Genomic DNA, 16,971 nt, shown 5'->3' with positions numbered 1-16,971 from the left:
TGGAATCATGCCTTCAAACTTCCGAGACGGAAACCCAGTTAACCTTGAATTCAACACACAAATAAACTATAATTCAAGAGTGAATGTGAAGAAGTGAAGTAGACATTTTCAGACTTTCCAGGAGTGGAGGAGTTTATCACTGTCAGATCTTGGTGAAATATCTATATGCTTTAAATGAAGGAAATTTAACTCAAAATGAAGAAAGAAGCAATGGTATACAAATAAATTGGTAAACATGTGGGTGAACCTAAAGAAACATATGACAATTGGTTTGGTTTTTTTTAATTATATTCAATTTATCTCACTTTTCTCCTCCCATTTCCTCTGGAAATTTTTCATTCAGGGTTTTGCCTACATCAAGGCATCTGTGTAGCTAAAATCAATGATGGATTCTTATTCTTCACCTTACTTGACTCTCAAATCATTTGACATAGCTGATCCCTCTTTTCTTCTCAAAACACCCTCATAACTTGGCTCTGATGATACCACCCTTCCCTGGTTTCCCCTACTTTTGTGGTTCCTGCTTCTCCCTTTCACATGCTGGTTCTTCACCAACTGCCTAGCCTCCCTGGCTCAGCCCTTGGACTGTGGTCTTCTCTGTCTTCACTCATTTACTCACTCACATGTCATTCAGTACCATTTATATGCTCATGATTTACAAATTCACATCCCCAGCCTTCCGCCCCAAATTGCCTACTGAACATCTGTACTTGAATGTCCAGTAGGCATGCTAAACTTCACATGACCGGGGTGCCTGCAGCCATCCTACTCAGTCAGTGACAACTCCCTGCTACCATTTGGCTCAAAACAAAAATCTTGACATCATCCTCTTTCTCTTCCACACTGTACATCTAATTCATTAGTAAATTCTGTTGGCTGTACCTTTTAAACATGTACAGAATCTGACCACTTCACACTATCTGCATTGCTTCCACCCTGGTTCAAGTCACCATCCTCTCTCACCTTCTTGCTGTAGAGTCCTGTCTCCCTCTAACCTTGGCCCCGTGCATTTAGATCTTGTTAAAATGCAAGTTAGGTCATGCCACTCTGTATTCATTTCCTGGGGCTTCTCTAACAAAATACCACACACTGGACAGCTTAAAACAACAGAAATGTACTCTCACAGCTCTTGAGAATAGAAGTCAGAAATCATGTGTGGCAGTGTTGACTACTCCTGAGGGCTCTGAGGGAGAATTTATTCCATGCCTCTCTCCTAGTTTCTGGTGACAGCTGGCAATCCTTGATGTTTCTCAGCTTGCTGGTGCATCACTCCTATCTCTGCCTCTGTCTTCACACATGTTTCTCCCTGTGTGTCTGTGTTTCTCTTTTCTTCTTATAAGGACACCAGTCTTACTGGGTTAGGGCCCACTCACCTCCATTATGACCTCATGTTCACTAGTTACATCTGCAAAGATGTCGCTTCCAAAGTCACATTCACAGGTACTGAGGGTCAGGACCTGAACATATCAACCCATAAGACACTCCTTGGCACAAAACACTCCAATGGCTTACGCTGATCTCCAAAGCTCTATATGATCTAGCCTCGCCATTACCTCTCTGATCTCATCACCTTCTATTCTCTCCCACACATAATACCTCTTCTGCCACACTGAGCTCCTCATTATTTCTCAAATATAACAAGGTGCTCTTGCCTCAGGGTTTTGCACTTGCAGTTCCCTCTGCCCAGAAAGCTTTCCCTGGATATTGAAATGGTTCACTCCCTCACTTCTTACAGGCATCTCCTTACATGTCACCTTCTTGTGAGGCTTTCCTGAGCCACCCTATCTAAAATTTATTTTCCCTGTCTGCTATCCCTTTTTTATCTGCCTCCAGTAGCACCTACTGCCATTGGACATTCTATGTTTTACTTACTTATCTTTTCTGTCATCTCTCTGCCACACTAGAATGTAAGCTCCATGAAGGCAGATTTTTGTTGGCTTATTTTTTTCCATTGTTGTATTACCAGCACTTAGCATAGTGTTTGGGATATAGTAGGTTTTCAATAAATATTTGTTAACTAACTGAATGAATAAAAATTAAAGTATGATTTTTCCCAGAGAGGAAGTTGCTCTAATTTTTTCAGACCCTAGAATAGAGATGTTGAACAATATTTAAATATCTTGTGCTTAAGTGGAATGATCCAGTATAACTTGGTGAAATGATTCTAAAGTGTATCTAGAATACTAAATGAATAATTAGGAACATCCTTTAAATAGTAGAACAAAGACACGGACTTTTGCTGTGCAGTGTGCACCTGCTATATTGTTTGAGAATATTTAGTTCTACTATAGAGGACAGAAAACAAATTGAAAGGACAAAACTCCTAAAGTAGATTAAGCATAGATAATTTAGTCACCTGTGAGATATGTGACCCTTAGATAAAGTAAGTAGAACATATGTATGTGAACACAGGAAGGATGAAGGACCAAGTATACACTAAACAGTCACAATGCCCTGAGAGTGAGTGCCTCCTTAAATTTGTGCCTGGGTGCCTCACTCTAGTCCTGACCCTGCACAGAAGTCTGAATGTTCATTATATTCTAAATGTACAAGAGGCATATGAGGCACTCAATATTCCTGAGGCCCTAACTCTATCACCCATTTGTGATAGTTTTCTGGCCCTATGTGTTGTCTACTCAAGACACAGAAGAGTTAGAACCATGTCTGCTGCAGGCCAAGTGAAGCACCACAGCCACTGGCCAAGCAACTTGCCCCTTCATCTCTCCTGAGGGAACTGAGCATCCTTGGCCCAGGCACCTTCCTTCTGATGAGACCCCCTAAGTCCTCATAACAGCTCAATTAGCAGGACTTAGGCAGTGTGGTTCTATCTACTGCACTATACCCTAAGTGTGTTAACTAACCTACTCTGTCTCTCTCTCTTTCTGCTTCTTTCTGTGTGTTTTAAATTTATTTAGTGAGCCATGTGATTCAAGTATCTTCTTAGTTTGGTTTGTGAGCCTTTCTGTCCAAGGACCTTTGAGATAGCTTGCCTGGTAGTGTCCTTAGAGGCTATTCTCCAAAGTGATTTCCCATACAAGAGGCTACAAAATATTAAACTATATAGTATGTAGCATAGAGGTTAAGAGTGCAGGCTTTGGAACTATGTCGCTAGGGACTGAGCCTGGATCTACCACTTACTACTGTGTTACCTTGAGCAAGTTACTTAAACTCATTCTGCTTCAGTTCCTAAATCTCTAAACTAAGGACAACCAGAGCACCTACCTCAGAGTGCCATTAAGATGACGAATGAACATGTCATGAGTTTTAAACAGCCACTGGCACAGGATAAGCTTTAATTGCATATTGAATCTGGAATAGACACAGCAATGGAATAAAATACAGAATCCAGAAACAATCACAAAAACCACCCACTCCTCACTTATCAACATGGTTAGGTTTCAAAGACCAGGTTGTTATGTGAAAATTGGCATTACGTGAAAATCAGCAGATCAGGTGGCAGGCTGCTGGCTCATGGGGCTGCGGGACCTGGCAAATCCCAAATCTACAGGACAGGCAGGAGGCTGCTGACTCATGTCCCAAGAGCCAGAGATCAGAGGATGACGAGTCAGATGCAGGATTGAGAGCCAGAGTGAGCCTTGCTGGTACATACATTTATATTAGATGCAAGCCACACCCCCAAGGAAACTCCCTTCTCAACTGATTGACACAGATCACAAAATGGAGGATGGCAACATCCAATCACAAAACAGAGGATGACTATATCATTACATAACTGCCAAATTATATCATCACGTAACTGCCAAACTGCTGAGAATCATGGCCCAGCCAAGTTGACACATTAGCTTTACTATCACAGCCAGTATCATTCTTGCTTTGCACCTCAGTGTTCATTACTGCCAGATGTACATTGTTAATGCACAAAATAGTCAAACAGTAGATTTTTTACTATTGTCGTAAATGCAAAATGTCGGATAACGAGATAGTCGATAAGTTAGGAGTGGTTATATATAAGCTAATTTAATATATGATAAGCATTTCTTTTCAAATTAATGAGGAAAGAATTAAATTTGGGAATAATCTGCCACTCATCTGGAAAAAAATAAAGACCTATCCATATTGCAAGCTCATTAAAATAAATTCTTGAACCAAAGATTTAAATGAAAAAACAGAAATACTGGAAGAAAACATAGGCACCATGGGCTCCTATGTCCTTCTCATCCTAAGGAGGCTAGAAGTGCAAAATCAGGGTGTTGATTCCTTCTGAGGGATAGAGTCCTACAGTAGCAAAGAAGTACAGAATTACTGGCATAACAACATGTTTAGATCTTAAAAAGAAAGACTGGAATATGATCTGCAATCGATATCATTTATGTAAATAATTATTAAATAAAAAATAAATATCTGTGTAAGTAAGTATCCATATACACAGCAAGATATGTTTTGCAGGAACACATACAAATCAAAAGATATACAGAAAATCTGTTAGGCTGACTCTGGAAGGCAAAGGAAAATGGAAATGTGGAATGGGGATACTGAAAATTATTAAAATTAAAAGGAAAATACAAATCATAAATAACAAATGTTTAAAATTATTCAAATACAGCTATTTTAGTTTAATTTTTAAAGATTTATTTAAATTTTAGTACAATATTTCTAAAAATAAAATTATTCGAATTATGGTGTTTCATATCTACAGAGACCCCCAGGTGTCTGTCAGTTTGTCATACTGTGGGGGCTTACGTGTAACTGTGATGCTGGAAGATATGTCACCAGTATTCAGATACCAGCAGAGTCACCCATGGCAGACAGGTTTCAGCTGAGCTTCCAGACTAAGACAGATGAGGAAGAAGGACCTGGCAATCTACTTCTGAAAAGAATTAGCTGGTGAAGACCTTATGAATAGCAGTGGAAAATAGTCTGATATAGTGCTGGAAGATGAGCCTCCCAGGTTGGAATGCTCTCAAAAGATGACTGAGGAAGAGCTGCCTCCTCAAAGTAGGGTTGACTTAATGACATGGATAGAGTCAAACTTTCAGGACCTACATTTGCTGATGTGGCATGACTCAATATGAGAAGAAAGAGCTGCAAACAACCATTAATAATCGGAACCTAGAATGTATGAAGTATGAATCTAGGAAAATTGGAAATCATCAAAAATGAAATGGAAGGCATAAACATTGATATCCTAGGCATTAGCAAACTGAAATGGACTGGTATTGGCCATTTTGAATTGGACAAGCTTATGGTCTACTATGCTGAGAATGACAACTTGAAGAGGAATGGCGTTGCATTCATCATCAAAAAGAACTTTCAAGATCTATCCTGAAGTACAATGCTGTCAGTGATAGGATAATACCATATGCCTACAAGGAAGACCAGTTAATATGACTATTACTCAAATTTATGCACTAACCACTAAGGCCAAAGATGAAGAAACTGAAGGTTTTTTTTACCAGCTTTTGCAGTCTGAAATTGATCGAACATGCAATCAGGATGCATTTATAGTTACCTGTGATTGGAATGCAAAAGTCGGAAACACAGAAGGATCAGTAGTTGGAAAATATGGCCTTGGTGATAGAAACGATGCCGGAGATCACATGATAGAATTTTGCAAGACCAACGACTTCTTCATTGCAAATACCTTTTTTCACCAACATAAACAGTGACTGTACACATGGACCTCACCAGATGGAATACACAAGAATCAAATTGACTACATCTGTGGAAAGAGATGATGGAAAAGCTCAATATCACCAGTAAGAACAAGGACAGGGGCTGACTGGAACAGACCATCAATTGCTTCTATGTAAGTTCAAGTTGAAACTGAAGAAAATTAGAACAAGTCCTTGAGAGCCAAAGTAGGACCTTGAGTATATCCCACCTGAATTTAGAGACCATCTCAAGAATAGATTTGACGCGTTAAACACTAATGACCAAAGACCAGATGAGTTGTGCAAGGACATCATCCATGAAGAAAGCAAGAGGTCATTAAAAAGAAAGAAAAGACCAAAATGGATGTCAGAAGAGACTCTGAAACTTGCTGTTGAACGTCCAGCAGCTACAGCAAAGGGAAGAGCCGATGAAGTAAAAGAACTGAACAGAAGATTTTGGCTCAAGAAGACAAAGTAAAGTATTATAATGACATGTGTAAAGAGCTGGAGACAGAAAACCAAAAGGGAAGAACACGCTCGGCACGTCTCAAGCTGAAAGAATTGAAGAAATAATTCAAGCCTCGAGTTGCAATAGTGAGTCTATGGGAAAAATATTAAACAATGCAGGAAGCATCAAAAGAAAATGGAAGGAATTCAGAGAGTCATCATACTGAAAAGAATTGGTCGACGTTCAACCATTTCAAGAGGTAGCACGTGATCAGGAACCAATGGTACTGAAGGAAGAAGTCCAAGCTGCACTGAAGGCACTGGCGAAAAACAAGTCCCCAGGAATTGACAGAACATCAATTGAGATGTTTCAACAAACAGATGCAACGCTGGAAGTGCTCACTTGTCTATGCCAAGAAATTTGGAAGACAGCTACGTGTCCGACTGACTTGAAGAGATCCAGAGGTATGCCTGTTCCCAAGAAAGGTGATCCTACTGAATGTGGAAATTGTCAAACAATATCATTAATATCATATACAAGTAAAATTTTGCTGAAGATCATTCAAAAGCAGCTGCACCAGTATATCGACAGGGAACTGCCAGAAATTCAGGCTGGATTCAGAAAAGGATGTGGAACCAGTGATATCACTGCTGATGTCAGATGGACCCAGGATGAAAGCAGGGAATAGCAGAAATATGTTTACCTGTGTTTTATTGACTATGCAAAGACTGTGTGGATCATAACAAATTATGGTTAACATTGTGAAGAATGGGAATTCCAGAACACTTAATTGCGCTCATGAGGAATCTGTACATAGATCAAGAGTCAGTTGTTCAGACAGAACAAGGACATACTGAGTGGCTTAAAATCACGAAATGTGTGCGTCAGGGTTGTATACTTTCACCATACCTATTCAATCTGTATGCTGAGCAAATAATCCAAGAAGCTGGACTCTATGAAGGAAGAAGAATGGGGCATCAGGATTGGAGGAAGACTCATTAACAATCTGCGTTATGCAGATGACACAACCTTGCTTGCTGAAAGTGAAGAGAACTTGAAGCACTTACTGATGAAGATCAAAGTCCACAGCCTTCAGTATGGATTGCCCCTCAACATAAAGAAAGCAAAAATCCTCACAACTGGACCAATAAGCTACAGCATGATAAATGGAGAAAAGATTGAAGTTGTCAAGGATTTCATTTTACTTGGATCCACAATCAGCACCCATGGAAGCAGCAGTCAAGAAATCAAAAGACACATTGCATTGGGCAAATCTGCTGCAAAGGACCTCTTTAAAGTGTTGAAAAGCAAAGATGTCACCTTGAAGACTAAGGTGCGCCTGACCCAAGCCGTGGTATTTTCAGTTGCATCATATGCATGTGAAAGCTGGACAATGAATTAGGAAGACCGAAGAAGAATTGACACCTTTGAATTGAGGTGTTGCCGAAGAATATTGAATATATCATAGAATGCCAAAAGAATGAAGAAATCTGTCTTGGAAGAAGTACAGAATGCTCCTTAGAAGCAAGGATGGCAAGACTGCATCTTACATACTTTGGACATGTTATCAGGAAGGATCAGTCCCTGGAGAAGGAAATAGCTTAGCAGAGGGTCAGAGAAAAAAAGGAAGACCCTCAACGAGATGGATTGACACAGTGGCTGCAACAATGGGCTCACACAGAATGATTGTAAGGATGGCGCAGGACCGGGCAGTATTTCGTTCTGTGGTACATAGGGTCGCTATGAGTCGGAAACGACTGGAAGGCACCTAACAACAACAAAAACAACTTCTGTAAAGAGGAGGTTTAACTTCCCTTGGAGCCTGGATCTGACTTGTATCAATCTAGCTGTGAGAATGTGAAATGGAGCCGGCTCTCCCACCCAGGAGGGCGCCTGCAATGGCCCCGCCCAGCCGGGCAGACAGAAAGACAGGCCGGCTGTTGCTCTGATGAACTTCATCCCTCCCCCGCTCATTCCTCCCCTCCCCCTCAGGGCCCTCTGGCAAAGACGCAGAGAAAGAAGGAGACTAGTAGTGCGCAAACTTCACGGAACGCTGGCCCCACCTGCAGTCCCAGACCCTGTCCGTCTGGGGTACGGCGGAGCATCTGCACATCCAACACGGAAGGATCTCTTATGCTGGTCGGGACCACGCTTTGGACACCACTGCGTTAGGCTGAGTCACCTTACTTGCTTTAGGATCTAGTAAAAGAAACCTCAGAGGGTAAGTCTTCGAGGCACTGGGATATATATTTCTTCTCTATTATCTGTGCCTCCAGCGCAGGGCGCTCCGGGTGTGACTCGGCGGTGAGGCAGCGCAGGGCGACGCTGCCCCAGGCATGGAGAGGGCGCACCGCCTGGTCCTGCCCAGTTCGCCGTCTGGACCCGGCGCGATGCTGGCAGTGCAGGGCTCCTCTCTGCGCCCGCCAGGCCGGGTTCGGAGTCGCGCCACGCGGAGAGGGGGAGGGCCCCGGGCAGGGAGAGAGCGGAGTGGCTGTAGGGCCGAGAGAGCGCACCGTGGCACTGTGGATGCAAACCACCGGTTCCGCCGCCGAGACGTGAGGATGAAGGCTGCCCCGCGGGCTGGCGTAAGGGTTTGCGACAGCCCTGCTCTCCCGACATGCAGTCGGGGCTAAACTTACTGGTGTCACTCAGAAAGGTCAAAGCCAGCCTCCGGGACCCGGGGCAGAGAAGCCAGACACGCGGGCGAAGCCCCAAGGTTCGCTGCCTTGCGCCAGGGCCTCCCTGCCCCCGCGCTACCTGCTGCAGAGACTGGCGCTAGGGGCCCGGGGCGTTGGGGCGACGAGGTGCGGAACCCCGGGTCCAGGGTCCGAGCCCGGCACAGCCACCTCGGCTGGCTGCGAATGCAGCTGCCGAGATCCGGATCCGGTGCCTATGCTGTGAGTCCAGCGCCCACGCGAGGTACGGGATCCTAGCTCGCGCTCTTCAGGGCCTGGACCCCGCCACAGTCCTGGGACCCCTTAGCACCGCTTCCGACCCCGCGGCCTTCTAGCCCGGTCGAGGTAGACAAGCGGCCTTGGGTTTTCAGTGAGGTCAGCTCATTTTCCGTGTGTTTTTCACCAGGCCCTTTCTCTCAGGCCCTCCTGGAGGTTCCACCGCCTGGCCTTCTGTTTTCTCCCTGCATCTCCTTTCCTTTGACTTTTGTGAAGCCCGCAGTGAAGAGCCTGGTGCACCATCACTTTCCACTCCCCAAATCCTTTCTTTTACTCTCTAGTCTTTGCTTTGCTTAAGCCTCTGTTTCCATTCTACTTTTCCTCAGATTTTCCTAACTTCCTAAGGTAGTATTTATGAAGCAAGTGGTAGAGCTGAAGCTTATGGAAATGACAGATGTTTTAGTGAATCTCTCAACTTATTAATTTGCTCAAGAAATGTCGTTGCGCGCCTACTACGGTCCAGGCACTGTTCTGGGTACCGGGACACAGACATAAACCAGGCGACCTCTTCCCTCGTTCCAGTTCCACACAGCCTGCTGGCTGGACCACATTGCCCCCTGTAAATCGACAAGAGAGTCAAAGAAGTTTTGATGCATAAAGGGATGCGGCATGAAGAAAATCAGGGGCTGCACAAACTGTAAGGTGTGTTCTGGAAATGAAGGACATGGAGTGCTACAGTAGCAGAAAAGTGGAGCATTGCTGGAGATAAAAATTGAGACTCCTCTACGGAAGATTGCTCCTCCATCCTCCTCAGGGTCTTCTGCCAAGTCATAAATGATGGCAGTTCATTCCTTAGGAATTGATCGTGTCTGGAAAGTTCTCGAGATTATTCTCTGTACTGCAAAACTTCTTCAATTGAAGCTTCATCTTCTCCAAAACTTAACTGGAATCTGAGAGCGCAGTTACTTACCAAGAGGCTCTTCTCTGCAGCTGTGCTCCCTCTGGTCCCCTCTCAGACACCTGTGTGGGCCTAGGCCCAGGGGAATAGTGAGGGTAATGAGCCTAGGGGCATTCTCTAAGTTGCATTCCACCACCACCACCCCCCCGCCCCGCCCATTTCAAGATGAATAGATGTAACAGAGACTCATCAGCAGAAAGGTCTTCCCCCCTCTTGTTAGGCTGCCTCAGTCAGGCGCCTTTCATATTTGTGGCGACTTGGAATGTCATTCTGCGCCTCATCTGGCGCCCCGTTGGACTTGCATCCCCAGGGGTAAGTGCTCCCCTCTAGCCCCCCCCCCGCCCCCCGTGCCCCTGCCTGAGCCTTGGGATGCTGTCTGTCACAGCTGTATTTGGTGCAGAGGCTGTGGCACAGCTGCTCCAGAATCCTGCCTTCCAAAGAGGGCCACTGTATCCTCTCTGCCATCCTCCAAGGCCAGGGCTTCTCCAGCTCCCCATCCCTTCCTCCTCTCTAGTCCATGTCTCTATGATACCCATTGTGTCCTGTCTGCTAGCATGCGGGCCTTCCTGGTGAGACCTGAGTGCATCCTGTGCTTGTCTTCAGCCTTATCAGTCATGGCTCAGCTCGCAGACAACTTCTCGCTGAGGTATGTTTATGGGGGAAGGGCCAGGGAAGGTTTCTCTTCCACTGGAGGTATACCTAGGGCCCCTGAAGGAAGGGCCCATCCTGCATGCCTCTTGGGCAGTATCTCTAGGACTTCATGTGCGTCCTTTGTCCTTGCAGGATTAATCAAGTACATCTGACCCCCTCACACTTGAAGCACCGCACTGAGGGTCTAAAAGTTAAGGGCTCAAACTTCACACTAGATGGTTTTCCATTCCTGATTGTGGCGGGCACTATCCACTACTTCCGGGTACCCAGAGAGTACTGGAGGGACCGCTTGCTGAAGCTGAAGGCTGGTGGCTTCAACACCGTCACCACGTGAGTGCTGGTCCCTAGTAGTTACGTCAATAATATGTAGTCTCCATTCCTAGCTCTGAGACTTTATCAGACCAGTTCAAGGGTTGGCCCTTTGAGTATTTTTCTGGTGGCTCCTAGGATATCTGATCCTTCAACAATAACTTGATATCCTGTAGGCAGAGCATGGTTCAGTTCCTCTGAAAGGTCGTTGTCTAAAAAGGCTTACTACGCCCTGGATACAAGAGGGCACCTTTCAGTATTAGCAGCATGCCAAAAAAAAAAAAAAAAAGATGGGCATAACAAAGAGGGCTGGGGTATCCTTGGTGAGAAAGCAGTAGTCACTCAAAGAGGGATGGTTTGGGCATGATCTTGGGAGAAACAATGATTCCCATTAATTTTGCAAATGCTTTTATCTGTGTCCACCTCCCAGCCTGAAAACAGCAGGGCTGGTTTTTCTTTTTCAGTCCAAGCTGATTGTCACTCTTTCAGTTCTGGACAGATTTTAATCACTACAATTTGTCATTATGGATTCACAAAAACTTCACCTCAGAGCTTGGTTCTTGACCAGTGTTATTTCTAAGCTGTTATTGCTTGCATTACTTTATGTATTCATTCCTGTGCCATAACCGTACTTTTAATTATTGTATCTTCATGTTTTATTTGTGTTTATTCCTCCTTTATTCAAATGGATTTGGGGTTTCTAGCTTTATACTCTGTTTTAATATCTGATAAGCTAGTCTCTTTAAGCCTTAAAATTACATTTTAAAATTGCTGTAAATTTTTTTCTTTGCTATTTTTTTAAAAAATTGCTTTATTTTGGAATGATGAATTTTTTTTTTTAATTCTGTTTCCTATCCTGTATTAACTTGAGAGATACATACTTTTACTCAGGATCCAAGAGTTTATAATTTGCAACCCTCACTTATCAACAACTACTGATCTCTTGTACTTCCAGATAATGCAAGGATCTCTGAACACTTATCTCTAGTCACTTTCCTCCTGACCTATATGCTTATTGTTGTTTGTATTATAATTTTAAATAACAAGACATTATTATTGTTGTTGTTCTGGGACCATTTTCCTACTGCGTGAAGAACACCTTTTGAATTTCCTTTGGTGTAGATTTGCTGGTAGCAAACATCTAACCTTTTGTTTGTCTATAAATGACTTAATTTCCCAGGAATAGAATTCTAGGTTGGCAGTTATTTTCTTTCAGCACTTTGAAGAATGCCCTTGTCTTCTGGCTTTCATTGTTTGTATTATGAAGTCAGCTGTCAGTGTTATTTGATACTTCTTTGAGGGCAATATATCTTTTTCTCTAGTTGCTTTGAAGAATTGAATTTCTTTTGGTTTTTGGTTTTCAGAAGTTTTCCTATGCTGTGCTTAGTTATGTTTTTTACCTTCTTTATTTTGATAGTCCTTTGAGGCTATTAAGCCTTTTTCTTTACTTGCTTTGAGGAATTGAAGACTTTTTTTTTGGTTTTCATTAGTTTTCTTATGCTGTGCTTAGTTATGTTTTTTCATTTTCTTTGCTTAGAATCATAAGAAAAAAAATAAATTTCTGGCTTGGTATAGTTTTTCATCTATTTTCTCTTTATATATTTCTTCTGCCCCATTCTCTCATTTTTCTTCTGGAGTTCAAAATGCACATATGTTAGGCTGTTTCATATTTCCCCATGTCTCTTACCTTCTCACTTTTTTTTCTCTCTGTGCCCAGCTCTCTATATTTCCAGCCCACTAATTCTTTACCAATGTGTATTTTGCTGCTAAGCACATCCACTGAGTTAATAAATTTCAGTTACTGTAGTTTTCATTTAAGATTTCTTTTTTTTTAAATAATTTTCATCAAACCTTTGCCAAAATTATCAAAATTTATTTTGTTGAAAAGATCAATGATTGTCATTTTAAACTTGTATCTTATATTTGTATTATCTGGAACTCTCTTCAGTCTGTTTCTATTATTTGTTATTTTATTACCCTGTTGTTTCTCATTGTATGCTTTTTTGTTTTTGTTGGGTGCTGGACCTTGTATTCAAAAACTTGTAAAAATAATTTAATTGCTAAAATAATTTTGTTTTCATCCAGAGAGCGTTTAGTTTCACTTCTGGCAGGCAACTAGGGTCATTAAGAATTCAGAATCATCTTAATTCTGTTCCAGGCATTGGTATTGTTTGAAGCATGAATTCAGCTCCATCAAAAGCTAATTTACATATTGTTTACCCTTATTTTAAGGGAGTAGACCATCAGGATTTTAGTGTGAAGCGTGAGCACATGTGTGCGTGTTCCATGCACAGTCCGCCTTGGGAGCCCTAGACTTCAGATTTTGTTCTCCTAGCCACATGAGACTAACAGAATTGCTGCTCAGCCTCCCAAGTGCCTCTTTCAGAACTAGAAAAAAAAAAAAAAAAAGTCAGCCTCAAATGCTTTATCTTTCTGGGTTTCTGTCTTTTTTCTGATCTTATTCTGTAATTTCTCATTGCTTTTTTAGCTTTTTAACGCCTTTTTGCAGTTAAAAAATAGTTTATTCTTTTTCTCAATTTCCTCGAGTAAACAGTTTGGTCTAAATTACTTAGTACACCCTTACTGGTAGTGGAAGTTACCAATTCTATCCCCACCTCAATTTTGGTTCTAATTCTATTTTTTCTGTAACATTTTATTTATGTTTAACATGTATATACAGTGAATATTCATAAAGTGAAATGTATACCTGTGCTTGTGATATACTAACATTTCCAAAGCTCTCTCATACCCCCTTCTCATGACTCCCTCCAAAACATAACTACTACCCATTCTTCTAACACCTAGGTTACTTTTGCTTGTTTTGAACTTTATAAAAATAGATCATACAATAAATACTTTTTTGCATCAGGTATTTTTTGCTCAAGATTATGTTTATGAGATTCATCCATATTATTAGGTATTGTAATTTGTTCATTCTTAAAACTATATAGAATTCCATTAGTAGTTATACCAAAATCTACTTATCTTATGGGTAGATATTTGGGTTATTTTTGGTTTTTTAGCTATTATTAATAGTGATGCCATGACGGTCTTGTACTTGTTTTTAGTGGGTATATGTAATCATTCCTGATGGGTATACATCTAGTTATGCATATGTTCAACTTTAGTAAATAATGTCAAACAGTTTTCCAAAGTGGTTATACCAATTTGCAGTCCTACCAACAGTGTGAGAGAGTTCCTTTTGCTCCACATTCTCATAATGCTTGGTATTGTCTGTTGTATTTTAGCCAGTCTGGAGGATTTATGGTGACCTCACTGTGGTTCTAATTTGCATTTCAATGTGACTAATAATGTTAGCTATTTTTGCATACATTCATTACCTATTTCAATTGAAGTCTTCTGTTTTGAAGTATCCATTTAAGAGTTCTACCTGTTTTTGAAGTGAGTTTGTCCCACTCCCTTAAATTTATTTGTAGGAATTCTTGATACATGTACTTTGTTAGAAATAGTTTTACAAGTATCATCTCCCACTCCGTGAACATATGTTTTCAATGTCTTGATGCTGCCTTTAAATGAAAAGCTCTAAATTTTAATGGAGTTCAATTTATAAATTGTTTTCCTTTATGATTAATGCTTTTGTGTCCTGTTTAGGAAATCTTTGCCTATTTCAAGATTTTCTCCTAAAAATCATATTGCATTATAATTTAATATGCATATTGAATTAGTAGACATTAATATATGTAATGAATAGACATGAACTAATAATGTATTACATTAACATATATAAATTAAATCATATATTATGTAAACTAAACTATATTTATGTACAAATATATGTAAATTCCCCATGCCTCTGTCAGTTCGTCAAACTATGGTGTCTATGTGATGCTGTGCCACCAGTATTTCAAATACCAGCAGGGACACCCATGGTGGACAAGTTTCAGTGGAGCTTCCAGACTAAGACAGACTAGAAAGAAACTTGGCAGTCTACTTCTGAAAAATTTAGCTGGTGAAAACCTTATAAATAGCAGCGAAATATTGATATAGTGCTGAAAGATGAACTGCTCAGGTTGGAAGGCACTCAAAATGTGACTGGGGAAATGCTGCCTCCTCAAAGTAGAGTCGACCTTAATGACATGGATGGTGTAAAGCTTTAGGGACCTTATTTTCTTATGTGGCATGACTCAAAATGAGAAGAAACAGCTGCAAACATCCATTAATAATCAGAATGTGGAATGTACGAAGTATGAATCTAGGAATTGGGATTCATTAAAAATGAAATGGAATGCATAAATATTTATATCATAGGCACTAGTGAGCTGAAATGGGCTGGTATTGGCCATTTTGAATCAGTCTTATGGTCTGACAACCTGAAGAGGAATGGCGCTGCATTCAACTTCAAAAAGAATATTTCAAGATCTATCCTAAAGTACAATGCTGTAAGTGATAAGATAATATCCATGCACCTACAAGAACGACCAGTTACAGTGATTGTTATTCAAATTTATGTACTGTGTTAGTTATCCAGTGCTGCTATAACAGAAATACCACAAGTGGATGGCTTTAACAAAGGGAAATTTATTCTCTCACATTCTAGTGGGCTAGAAGTTCAAATTCAGGGTGCCAGCTCCAGGGAAAGACTTTCTTTCTCTGTTGTCTCTGGGGAAAAGTCCTTGTCATCAACCTTCCCCTCCTCTAGGAGCTTGTCAGGCTCAGAGACCCAGGTCCAAAGGACACACTCTGCTCTTGGCACTGCATTCTTGGTGGTATGAGGTTCCCATGTCTCTCTGCTCACCTCCCTCTTTTATATCTCAAAAGAGACCTGCCCAAGATGCAACCTAATCTTGTAGATTGAGTCCTTCCTAATTAGCATAACTGCCTTTAATCCTATCTCATTAACATCATACCATATAGAGATAGGATTTACAACACATAGAAAAATCACATCAGATCACAAAATGGTGGACAGTCACACAATACTGGGGATCATGGCATAGCCAACTTGACAGATATTTTTGTGGAACACAATTCAATCCATGACATACACCAACCACTGAAGCAAAGATTAAGAAATTGAAGATTTTTACCAACTTCTCTGCAGTCTGAAATTGATCAAACATGCAATCAAGATGCTTTGATAATTACTAGTGATTGGCATGTGAAAGATGGAAATAAAGAAGAAGGAACAGTAGTTGGAAAATATGGCCTTGACAGAAAAGACACTGGAGCTCATTTTCTTCAATGGTTTCCTCATTGCAAATACCTTCTTTCAACAGCATAAACAGCAACTATACACATAGCCCTTGCTGGATGGACTATACAAGAGTCAAATCAACTACCTCTGTGTAAAGAGATGATGGAAAAGCTTAGTATCATCAATCAGAACAAGGCCAGGGACTGGCTGAGGAAGTGACTATCAATTGCTTATATGCACATTCAAGTTGAAGCTGAAAAAAAATTAGACCAAGTCCACAAGAGCCAAAGGACAATCTTGAGTATATCCCACCTGAATTTAGAGACCATCTCAAAAATAGACTTGACACATTGAACACTAATGATCGAGGACCAGATGAGTTGTGGAATGATATCAAGGACATCATACATGAAAAAAACAAGAGGTCGTTAAAAAGAAAGAAAAGACCAAAATGGGTGTCAGAAGAGACTCTGAAACTTGCTCTTCAATGTTGATAGCTAAAGCAAAAGGAAGAAATAACAAAGTAAAAGAGCGGAACAGAAGATTTCAAAGAGTGGCTTGAGAAGACAAAGTAAAGTATAATAATGAAATGTGCAAAGACCTGGAGTTAGAAAACCAAAAGGAAAGAATATTTCTCAAACTGAAAGAACTGAAGAAAAAATTCAAACTTCAAGTTGCAATATTGAAGAATTCTATGGGGAAAATATTAAATGACACAGAAAGCATCAAAAGAAGATGGAAGGAATACACAGTCACTGTACCAAAAAGAATTGGTCAACACTCAACCATTTCAGGAGGTAGCATATGATCAGGAACTGATAGTACTGAAGGAAGAAGTCGAAGTTGCATGGAAGGCATTGGTGAAAAACAAGGTTTCAGGAATTGACGAAATACCAACTGAGGTGTTTTAACAAACTGATGCAGCGCTGGAAGCACTCACTCATCTA

The 16,971-nt window shown here is 41.1% G+C and overlaps 1 protein-coding gene across 1 annotated transcript in view; it reads left to right on the top strand.

Moving 5' to 3' along the window:
- The first annotated feature begins 10,463 nt into the window (after nucleotides 1-10,463).
- The window catches only part of LOC100654625 (beta-galactosidase-1-like protein 2), a 64,290-nt gene continuing 57,782 nt past the window's right edge, over nucleotides 10,464-16,971 (top strand). The window contains exons 1-2 of the mRNA XM_064268308.1: nucleotides 10,464-10,555; nucleotides 10,693-10,890. Coding sequence (XP_064124378.1) covers nucleotides 10,464-10,555; nucleotides 10,693-10,890 — 290 coding nt within the window. The remainder of the gene's footprint in view (nucleotides 10,556-10,692; nucleotides 10,891-16,971) is intronic.

Source organism: Loxodonta africana, chromosome 15 (assembly GCF_030014295.1).
Source record: "Loxodonta africana isolate mLoxAfr1 chromosome 15, mLoxAfr1.hap2, whole genome shotgun sequence".
In the NCBI taxonomy this organism is placed as follows: Eukaryota; Metazoa; Chordata; class Mammalia; order Proboscidea; family Elephantidae; genus Loxodonta; species Loxodonta africana.
This window is presented reverse-complemented; position numbering and strand designations above follow the sequence as displayed.